Source organism: Musca autumnalis, unplaced genomic scaffold (genome assembly GCF_047663935.1).
Source record: "Musca autumnalis isolate F117 unplaced genomic scaffold, ASM4766393v1 scaffold_1, whole genome shotgun sequence".
NCBI classification, from domain to species: domain Eukaryota; kingdom Metazoa; phylum Arthropoda; class Insecta; order Diptera; family Muscidae; genus Musca; species Musca autumnalis.
Window position 1 is genome coordinate 1,230,388 of NW_027411644.1, and position 11,148 is coordinate 1,241,535.

Consider the following 11,148-nt stretch of genomic DNA (forward strand, 5'->3'; position numbering starts at 1 on the left):
CGTAAAAGGAACGAGATTGCCCAACTCTACCACAGAGTTTTGAATTAATTTGATGTATAGTTCCGTCAGTGTTACGATTAGCCGACTTCTGAAACGTCATAAAACTGCTTTGTTTCAATCATAGATAGTGCATTGTAAAAGTATTTGAAAATGCACACCGTTGCAAAGTCTACATAAATGTTTCAAATTCGCATCACAATACTTCGCATTAATTCGGTATCACAGCGATATGGAATAGGATGCTTAAGACATTTAATAAGCAACTGACGTTACGCAAGTCAGCCATTCCATACATATTTATTTAACAACAGAACTAGAACAACTTTCGAAACATCCTTGAATAACGGTTGTCGTTAAAACTCAAAGCTAAAATTTAGTTACATTTTTTCTTAAATATTTGATATTTATTAAAATTATAATTCATTACATATAAAACACAAATTGAACAAAAAAATTTTTCTTTCAATCTTGTCTTCAGAATAAAAATTCCTTAAAATAGTAGGGCGATCGACACAAGGATAGTCAGTAGAATTTCAATATTTTTGGGGGCAGTTTTCGAAAACTTTGCTGATGAGTTATAAAGCAAAATGCATATATTTGTGGGTTTCCATAAAAGAATCTTACTAAAGTATTTTATTTTATGATAAATATCAAAAAATATACGTATGTATATAAATTGCATGGTAAAAATATTTGTATGTAGCACCAAACTAAATATTAAAACAGCAAAATAGGTTTGTCTGTAGTATGAGTCTACTCTTTTTTGTGCGTTAAGAACACAGAATACTTTTCAGAAATGTTGCTACTTTTTAAAATAGTGTAAGGCATTCAAATCAAAATTGGGCTTTATAATCCTCTGTGGTTGACAATGAAATATACAAATTAAAGAGAAGCAAATAGAAATCAAAATTAGCACATACAATGAATTCTTAATTTTATAGGCCGAGGCCTAGAACCTTTAAATTTGTTCTTCTTGGTTTTCGTTTCTTGCGTACTCCTATTCTATATAGTCTCTCATTTGACAAAAGTGAAAAAAATGTATGTACCACCTAAAGGAATTAAAGGAGCTCGCATTTAAATTTGCGATTTATATGTTTGTTCGTTTTGCGGCCCTTCTTTCCCCTATGTTCTTTATCTTTGCGTATCTCACGAACTAGGGTGTAAAATGCATCGTCCACACCCATACGTGTCTTGGCAGACGTTTCTACAAATGGAATACCATATTGTTTTGCGACCTGTAAAAGGGAACTTTTTAGTTGTGTATGATTTAACAAACATAAGTCTATTACCTCTCGTGCTTGGTTCATATTGACCGCCCATGCCTGTAAATCGCATTTGTTGCCTACTAGAACCATAGGCACCTCCTCTGCATCCTTTACCCGTTTTATCTGTTCTCGGTATGTACCTATGTCTTCGAACGATTTTGCACTGTTGACTGCAAATACCAACAGGAAACCTTCACCTGTGCGCATATACTGGTCTCGCATTGCGGAATATTCTTCTTGGCCGGCAGTATCCAAAATGTCTAGAAGACATGTCTCGCCATCTGTCAACAAAGAAGGGTTATTAAAATCTCCTATACGTGTGTATGGAAATATGGGCTTACCTATCACCACCTGCTTTCGGTAGGAATCCTCAATCGTTGGATCGTACTCATCGACAAAATGGTTTTGTATCAACTGGATGGTTAAGGCTGACTTACCAACACCTCCGGCACCCACCACCACTAACTTGTATTCCGTCATTTCTGTTTATACCTTTCTTTGATTCAGCAACGCTTTGCGCCCCAAACAGATGATCCTTCTCTTTCAAAACAAATGCCTTGCTTTGTTGTTAATTGGATGCCCTCCTCTCAATTATATGTTCGCTCTTCTCGACGTATAGATGTGTGCGTGTGAGAAATTCTATGAGCGTGTGAGCGAAGAGCACGAAGATCCACAGAAGCGCAAGCAAAAACACAAAATAAAAACCATTAAATGCAGACATTAATTAACAAATATACATATTGTGTTCACAATTAATCTAAGTAGCAGTAATTTCCCAAATCCAACTTCATATGCAAATACATACATATCTACATGTATGCCTTTCCAAAACACTACATTAAATAACAAATAACTTGTTTCGCCTTGTAGATAACTAAATTACTTGATTTGTTTCTTTTCTTTATGCTTGTCTGTTTGTATATCGTGCAGCATAAAAAAGTTCCAATCTGCTGAAATCAGATTTTACACTTCGACTAAATTCTAGGGAGCGGTAGGCGAGCACACACTGTTGTAATAATTTTGAGGATATAATGAGTCACATTTTACACAATCGCATCGAAGAATGTTTTTATTTAAAAAGTATATTATTTAACATCGCCGGAGCGGAGCATAATGTCGCGATACGTTTGTTTTCGTTAATTATAAGTACCTTTGTTGTGCAGAATTCTTAGCTGTATCACTTGATTTGTTTAAACACAGGTCAAAACATTTTGTGTCAGAGCAAACAGATTTCGTTGATTTTATATTCACTATATTTTTTTCTTCTTTATTAAAAAATAAAAAAAGAATGTCCAAATTGTCTATCTCCAATCCCTGTACTCCGTAGTTTTAATACGTATCAGGGATGTAAATAATTGGTATCCCTGTTGGGCATGGTTGCATGCGATAGTATTTGTGATGGTCGGTTACTTTCGTGGTTGATCACATATACCGATTTATCGTCCAACATATATTCGCAATTTGGTATGCAGCAATAGCTCTGTTCCTTTACGTGCAAGGATCTTTAAGTTTTACCACTTTCTACTCGGAAGGTGTTCCCAAAGACATATGCTCTGTTCTTTTCAAGTTTTACCACTTTTTACTCGAAAAGCGTTTACATGGTACAATAATACAGGTAGCATTATCATGCCAGCTGATGGTAATTTCATTGAATTGATGTCAAATTTTGACATCTTATGTTTCCAACAATTGTCGATGCGGCTACCTGTGTATTTGTACCATGAGCGTTTATCTAGTCCCGGTCCACACTAGAGTAGAGCTGGCAAACTATCGATATTCCCAACATTAAGCGGAGTGAACACGATCAATTTTGACTGTCGATTTTTCGGAAATATCGATAAATATCAAACTGTCCAGCAACCACAAAATATTTTGTGGTTGCCTGATGATTGACAAAAATGAATGGTCACACTGGCAAGCAACCGGTTATTTGAGCAAAACCCAGCGAAAAATTTTGGAAGTTGTGCAATTGGAGTTATGATTTCACAACATCTTTCGATGTAGTCCAACAGAGTTATGAAAAATGCACTCCGTTCGATACATTTTATAAGCAGTTGCTGTAGAGATCCCTACAGAAAAGCCGACATAATTTCTTCAAAAGAGAAACTATTGTGAATACATTTCGAAGAATTTGTTATAAAATAAAGAAATAACAACTTAAGTTGCGAACATTTTTGCGGTAATTCACGAGACGGAAATTTTTACTGGAGTGGAGTTTGAGTCCGCGTTGAAAGCTGAACTAGTGATGGGAAGGCAACATAAAACAACTTTAGGATGAAGAAAGAAAATCAGATGCGCTTGGATTAAATCGAGAACGGAGGAAGTAAGCTCAAATGTGATTGAATTTAAAGGAAACTTTTTTCATTTGTGTTTATATAATAAAGTTCTTTGTGTTCTTGTTTTACACAAATAATAAATGCATTTTATTTATTTTGGTGTATTTCGCAATAGCTTGCATTTTAATTGCATCTTTGGACTGATTAAAAATGCAATCCGAAGAGTGCCTTTAACTTCAATCCAAAACACTACATCACAAGCCGTGATTTGGATCGAAAATGGAGTGCATCCTAGCTGTGTGCTGTGGAAGCAAAATGGTGTGCATCCTAGCTGCGCACTCTCTTGTAAAATTCATAAGTGAATTCATAGGAAAAGATGTACTCCAACGCCAAATGTACCGTACACTTGTAGTGATTCAACTGCATCCGCGGATGCAAACTTTTTGCTGGGTAACTCCACATGCACAACTTCCAATTTTTTTGCTGGGAACGTCAGGTTGCCTACAGATGGATTTGATTTTTTGATTTGCTATAAAAAGGATGCCACAACAACAAGAGGTATAAAGTTTGTATGGCAAGCAATTTTGTATGTCTTTCGATTCCACGACTTTACGGAGTGGGTATAATCAATCCAAAACGTTCCGAGGTATCAACCGGTCAACGACTGTTGTTTCAGTTCAATAGTTTGGGCTCCACATTAACATCAATCAGCTGCTGTAGCAACAATTTCAACAAAGTTTACCCCCAACAATAGCAAGAACAGTTACATCCACCAGAAAACCAACAACATCAGCGGGGGGATTCTTTAAGAACTACAAATACCTTGGGAGTCACCGTGGTGCAGTGGGAAGCACGTCCGCCAAGAAGGTCTGCGGTTCAATCCCTTACGGCGGTGGCAAATCAGTGTAATCCTTGATTACATTTCCTGAATATTTCAAGCATGAAAAACTTCTCTACAAAGTGGTGTTGTAAGACACGCCGTTCGGACTCGGCGATAAAAAGTAGATCCAATATCATTGAGCCAATGTAAATGGGAGTGCACTCATTGATATGCACCTTCGAGGATGTTGTGGGAACATACTGTTACGAATGTAACTGATAGGTTTAAGTTAGTTTAGTTTAATTTCCCTTAATTTAAAAATTTGAATTGTAACGTAAAGTTTTTATTACGCAGTTACTTTATTTAAGCAACAACAACTACCATGTAGAACTCTCTTCATCATTCTAGTCGTTACATTACCTTTTGTTAATGTTCTTTTGTTTGTTTTGTTTTGCAACAATAATGTAATTATCGTTTAGTTCCTACTTCTTGTATTTCGTGTAGTTGTTTGTTGTTGTAGTTACGTCATTACTGTGCTTGTATGTATGTGAGTATGGATGTTCGCTTAGTGCGAATGTGCATCTGTGTGTTCGCTGCACAGATTCGAGTTGTTGCCATATTTCTAGATATTTCTAGACCAAGGAGATTTTGGGTATAAATAGAGTTACGAATGGCAACATTGAGTGAGTTGTGTTTTAAGCGTTGAACTGAACAGATCGGTTAAAGAATAGCTGCGTGCTAACTAGAGACTTGCTGTGTGCTTAGTAATTAAAGTCGGTTCCGAATAAGTGTAATAAAGAAAATAAAGCATTGTAGAAACGTAATCTAAAACGAACCCTGTTTTATTTGGTACAAATCGTACTGGGGAATAAAACAACGTCTACACGGAGATTAGTTAAATCTAATTCCGTAACAATACATACATATGTATGTATGTGTAAGTACCTTAACTGAACGGCATTTTTGATAATCTTCTCTGCCCATGTCTAGCCCTAATCAAGCTTCAAATCTGGATATCTGAAATATCTATTTTTAGTGATTTTGTTACTTTTTATTAATAAAACCGTAAATGTTTATTAAACAAGTTGGGCCTGCAACAAGTTTCTTTTTTTTAATTAGCCATTCAAAATCCGTTCTCATACCCAGCAAAAAAATGGGAAGTTGTACAATCGGAGCTACGATTTCACAACATCTTTTGATGTAGTCCAACAGAGTTATGAAAAATGCACTCCGTTCGATACATTTTATAAAAAAACTGTTGGTTGATCCATGTCCAGCGTTAGCATTTTTTTCTAAAGACAAAAAATACTGTTTAAATTTCTTAGAATTTGTTATAAAATAAAGAAATACAAGAGCTTTGTTCCTTTACTTTTTTAATGGTAAGTCGAACACTAGCGCTGTTTCAACATGGCGACTTCGAGTTTATAGACGAGGGGTATAGACGAGTAGTGAAACCGCTGCACATGGTTTTCTGTGCTTGCGATGTCGCCTCTTCCTATTATTCCTTTCAAGAAACTCGCAAGTGTGACCGAGGACTAAACGTGGTAAAAGAGAAACGTGTCAAAATTTCTCAAAATTGCTCTCTCATGAAGATTTTTACCAGAAAAGTAAAGGAACGGAAAAATGGTATATCTGGTAGCAATGTCAAAAAGGAACATAAAAAATCAATTTTCATCTTTTATTTCACAGTTTTTAATTTAGTTTTGTCAGCGTTCGACTTTTTTTCTGTTTTTCGTCCATTTTTTTCTTCATTGTGAAATAATCGTCAAACAAAAGTCGAAAAATCAGTTCTACCATTTTTTAGCTGCAGAAATTTTGCTGTTGGCTTGTGGTAGAAGAGAAAGGCAAATGTGCTCTCTCCTCTCTCACTCTCTTAAAAATTGCAGCCAGTATTACCACTTTTTGGGGTTAAGGAACGATTTGCAGGTTAAAAATGGTAACAAATGGTAAAAATGGTAACCTCAGGTACTTTACACGATATGTTTTTTACATATGAGTTGTCACTTTGCATATACATTTTGTATGGGAGAAGTGACAACTCATATGCAAAAAACATATCGTGTAAAGTACCCATAAGTAAAGGACCACAGCTAAGATAAACACGAACATTTTTGCGGTGATTCACTAGACGGAAATTCTTAATGGAGTTCAGTTGGCATCCTAGCTGTGTGCTGTGGAAGCAAAATGGAGTGCATCCTAGCTGTGCGCTCCCTTGTAAAATTCATAAGTGAATTCATACAAAAAGATGTACTCCAACGGCACTTGTACTGTACTTGTAGTGATTGAACTGCATCCACGCACGGATGCAAACTTTTTGCTGGGATGATTGAACTGGTTAGTGAACTATGAACTAGATTACTAAATTAGTTCAGTTAAAAGAGCTGAACTATAGAACTAGATCTTACAAATGAACTAGATTGTACAACTCTGCTTTAAACTAGTTCATTCTGTAGTTCTGATGATTCATTCATAGGAATAGTTTATTTGAACTATTTCGTAAAAAACAAAATATCCAATATTAAATTTGTGTTTTTTTAATACAATGGGGTCTATTTGTAGAACATGTGCTATGGAACAGCGTAATGGCGATACTCTAAAGCTGTTCGATCGACGACACAAGAAATTGCTAGTTCAAATTCAAGAAGTGACTGGAATTTTGGTACATAAAGTGGTATACACATAGCCCAGAAAGTCTGCGTTCACCTTACTACTTTTCAAAAACGATGCTAAAACTTTAATAAATAGGTAAATGAGATCAGTTTTTCTTTCATAAATATGTTATTGGCACTCTTTACTACCAGAATAAAAAGAAAAATTCCAGAAAATATATTATTATCACGAAGATAACGGTAAAAGTGTTACAACTGCTAAATTAGAGCCCCAAAATGTCTGCGTTCACTTTGTATGTTGCAATAATACCGTTAGTTTTTTTTGAATTTTTTGCAGTTTTCTCCCATTTTTAATCAATATTGTCACTACTGCTCATTCTTTGAGGTCGTTTGCACACTTAACTTAAAAAAGTAAAGTATTTCAAGAATGGAAAACAAGGGCAAAGAAACTGGCATCGATAAAAGGAAAATTCTAAAGGTAAGGTCACATTAGGCAAATATTTGCTCCAGCGACCGGCATTGTGCACTTACTGTGATCAAGTGAGTGTTATAATACATTGAATTTATGCTCACTTGCTCTCAGTAAGCGCACACTGCCGGTCGCTGGAGCAAATATTTGCCTAATGTAACTGTACCTTAAGTAAATAATGGAAAAAGCTTTCGAAATATTGGCGAAACTGTAGGTAGAACATATTAGTCTATACATAGAGTGATAATCAACTATAAACAAATCGGAATTTTGTAGTCAAAGCCCAGATCTGGACGGTCAAAGCTCAGTTTTAGACGGTCAAAAATATTATCAGAACGGGAGGAGCGTAACATGACTAATATAGTTAAAACAGTCAGATAATTACTTCGAAAATTGTTGAAAATGTGAAAATGGCATCCAAAAAAACTATTTGTGTACAAACCGCCAGAAAAATACTGCATAAAGCTGGATATCACGGTATAGTCGCACGGCGAAAGCCGTACACATCACTAGTGAACAGGCAGAAGCATATTGAATTTGCTAATGAATACATAAACAAGCCTCCAGTATTCCGGAATCAAGTCATATTTTCGGACGAAAGCATGTTCTATATGTTTGCAATGAAAGGACTTCAAACTGTTTGGAGAAAGCTCGAACAACGCTTGAAAAACAAAATCTTGCTTTACACTGTAAAAAATGCCGAGGGTGCTGTTTTAATTTGGGGGTGTGTAGCAGCTTCTGTAGTGGACCAACTTGTATTTATTGAATCGACAATGGACAAGTATGGTTACCTAAACAGCATGAAGCGCAATTTGAACCAAATATGCAGAAGAACTTGGTTTAGCTACGAAATTTTGGTTGCAACAACGTAACGTTTCAAAGCATACTGCTGAGATTGTAAGGTTTTGGCTCCTATATAATGCCCAGATCTGGGTTTTAACGTAAAAATTCCGGTTTGTTTATAGTTAATTATCACTCTATGTATAGACTAATATGTTCTACCTACAGTTTCGCCAATATTTCGATAGCTTTTTCCATAATTTACCTAGAATTATCCTTTTATCGATGCCAATTTCTTTGCTCTTGTTTTCCATTCTTAAAATACTTTACTTTTTTAAGTTAAGTGTGCAAACGACCTCACAGAATGACCAGTTGTGACAATATTGATTAAAAATGGGAGAAAACTTCAAAAAAATTCAAAAAAACTAACAGTATTATTGCAACATACAAAGTGAGCAGACTTTTTGGGGCTCTAATTTAGCAGACGTAACACTTTTTTACAGTTATCTTCGCAAAAATAATATATTTTCTGGAATTTTTCTTTTTATTCTGGTAGTAAAGAGTGCCAAGAACATATTTATGAAAGAACAACTGATCTCATTTACCTATTTATTAAAGTTTTAGCATTATTTTTGAAAAGTAGTAAGGTGAACGCAGGCTTTCTGGGCTATGTGTACATAGTTGTGTGGATAGTAAGCTCTGAGAACATATCCTTGTTTCTTCCAGTTGAAGAACAGTGGACACGGACTCCCGAAGCTAATGTGTACAACATGTCATCAGTCATTACAGCAAGCTGTAAAATTTCGAGAGAATGTAATAAAAGTTCAGGCATTGCTCGCCGATCGACTTAAAGCAGATAAAGAAGATGAGACCAATGGAACGACCGAATTCTTTCAGGTGAGCGTTAAAGAAGAGGAATTTTCTGTTAAATCAGAGACGACAGATGTTGTGGAGGAGAAGGAAATACACATTGAAGCCCAAGACCGCATTGCGTACAAAGCAGAAGACGACAATTGCAACTCGGACCAAAAGGATACACTAGAAATTAAGTCAAACGAAAAGGAAACCCTGGAAGATACAAGCCTTTCCGTTTTGAATGAAATATGGTCTGAGAGTGAAGACACAACAGATTTTACTGCTTCGAATACTCAGTATGAAGAAGAACCTCACATGTTGTCTGATACTTTAAAGCTAAATGGAAGTGACTCCGAACGCGAGGAAATGCCAAACATAAGTTTGCCACGAGAGAGAAATATAAAGTCACGAAAAAGGATAGCAACAGTATCTGCCGGAAAGGCAGATAGAAAGTCATTGAAGATCCGCCCTAAAGAAAGTAAACCACGCAAAAGAGAGAAGACAGATAGTTCTAACCGTTTTATTTGTGACCAATGTGGTAACAATTTCACATGCAGCCACTACTTCAAGCTTCATTTACGAAGACATGCTGGTGACAGGCAGTGTGCTTGCGAGTAATATTGATGTCATTAGCTACTTATCTATAGCTGAAAATAACATAAGACAATTTTCACAGGTTGTGCCCCGACAAGTTTTTTACAAACTCTGAGTTGAGAAGACACATGAGGAAACACACAGGCGAACGGCCATTTGCCTGCCAATTTTGTGATAGAAAGTTTACAGACTACAGTACTAGAATTAAACATCAAAGAACTCATACAAACGAGAGACCGTTTACTTGCTCACAATGTGGCAAATCCTTCACTAGTACCTACATTCTTAAAAATCATATGCTAACCCACACAGGCGAAAGACATTTCAGGTATGTCTTGCATTCAAACAGAAGTCAATTTTTAGAATGACCTTTCTTTAGTCATTAGGTGTGTCTTTTTACTTACTAAATGTTGCTGAAACATTTTTTCAGCAACTTTTCCTTTATGCAACTGTCAAAATTTGCAACATAATAGGGGCGTCTTTTTACTTACTAAATGTTGCTGAAACATTTCTTTCGGCAACTTTTCCTTTATACAACTGTCAAAATCTGCAACATTAGTAATAATTACAAATTTTCACGTAAAAAGACACAGCTAATAATTATTACTAATTTGCTGTGTCTTTTTACTTACTAAATGTTACTGAAACATTTCTTTCAGCAACTATTCCTTTATACAACTGTCAAAATCTGCAACATTAGCAATAATTATTAGGTTTGTCTTCGTACTTACTAAATGTTGCTGAAACACTTTTTCAGCAACTTTTCCTTTGAACAACTGTCAATTTTAGAAACATTAGTAATAATTATTACAAATTATCGAGTACGCAGACAGGCATATTATAATTATAAAAAGACACACCTAATTATTACAAATTTTGACAGTTGTATAAAGGAAAAGTTGCTGAAAAAAGTGTTTCAGCAACATTTAGTAAGTACGAAGACACATCTATTATCACGTAAAAAGACACAGCTAATATTACTACCTTTTTATTGACAGGTGTGAAGTTTGTGACAAAGCATTTGCTAGAAGAACGCATCTAATGGTACACTACCGCTCAATTATGCACAAACAAGCCCTTGAAAAACTAAACATTCCAAAGGAGAAAAACCAACCTGACCAGCTTGAAGTTAACGTTGACTTTTCATCATTATTGGTTTAGTACTCTACATATGTATGCGTAGAATAAAGTTTTCACGTACTAAGCGGTTCTCGAAATGGTATTACATCGTATTTTATTTAGCTATATCGAGGTACATCGAGTAAGGTATATGTATCCTGTGTAACAACATCTAACATTTTGATCATTCTGAACATTTTCTTTAACACGTTCGCGGACGTGAATGCTATAGCATTCCGATGCAAAATGACATGAATGCTATAGCATTCACATTGTCAGCCAATTTTTGTTCATTTACTTGTATACAACCTTAAGTTTTGGTGATTAATATACATAATACGATTTATTTCAACAAGATACA

The 11,148-nt window shown here is 35.5% G+C and overlaps 2 protein-coding genes across 2 annotated transcripts; one reads left to right on the top strand and one right to left on the bottom strand.

Moving 5' to 3' along the window:
* Positions 1–372: 372 nt before the first annotated feature.
* On the bottom strand, positions 373–2,635 carry Ras85D (GTPase ras-like protein 1). Its single transcript, XM_073991807.1, has 4 exons — positions 2,416–2,635; positions 1,607–1,904; positions 1,290–1,546; positions 373–1,235 (listed from the first exon to the last, which is right to left on the bottom strand). Exons 2-4 carry the CDS (start codon positions 1,743–1,745, stop codon positions 1,059–1,061), a joined length of 573 nt encoding a protein of 190 aa, XP_073847908.1. The 5' UTR covers positions 1,746–1,904; positions 2,416–2,635; the 3' UTR covers positions 373–1,058.
* A 4,177-nt stretch (positions 2,636–6,812) lies between these two features.
* On the top strand, positions 6,813–10,890 carry LOC141390288 (uncharacterized). The gene is made up of 4 exons (XM_073963200.1): positions 6,813–7,020; positions 8,946–9,688; positions 9,751–9,996; positions 10,667–10,890. Exons 1-4 carry the CDS (start codon positions 6,904–6,906, stop codon positions 10,827–10,829), a joined length of 1,269 nt encoding a protein of 422 aa, XP_073819301.1. The 5' UTR covers positions 6,813–6,903; the 3' UTR covers positions 10,830–10,890.
* Positions 10,891–11,148: the final 258 nt, after the last annotated feature.

Bases quoted from the DNA above. Each gene is read 5' to 3' on its own strand.
- Ras85D (XM_073991807.1), bottom strand. From the start codon at position 1,745: ATGACGGAATACAAGTTAGTGGTGGTGGGTGCCGGAGGTGTTGGTAAG. The intron at 1,547-1,606 runs GTAAGCCCATAT...CTTTGTTGACAG, and splicing joins CCGAAAGCAGGTGGTGATAG to ATGGCGAGACATGTCTTCTA. The intron at 1,236-1,289 runs GTAATAGACTTA...TCCCTTTTACAG, and splicing joins ATATGAACCAAGCACGAGAG to GTCGCAAAACAATATGGTAT.
- LOC141390288 (XM_073963200.1), top strand. From the start codon at position 6,904: ATGGGGTCTATTTGTAGAACATGTGCTATGGAACAGCGTAATGGCGAT. The intron at 9,689-9,750 runs GTAATATTGATG...CAATTTTCACAG, and splicing joins GACAGGCAGTGTGCTTGCGA to GTTGTGCCCCGACAAGTTTT. The intron at 9,997-10,666 runs GTATGTCTTGCA...TTTTATTGACAG, and splicing joins ACAGGCGAAAGACATTTCAG to GTGTGAAGTTTGTGACAAAG.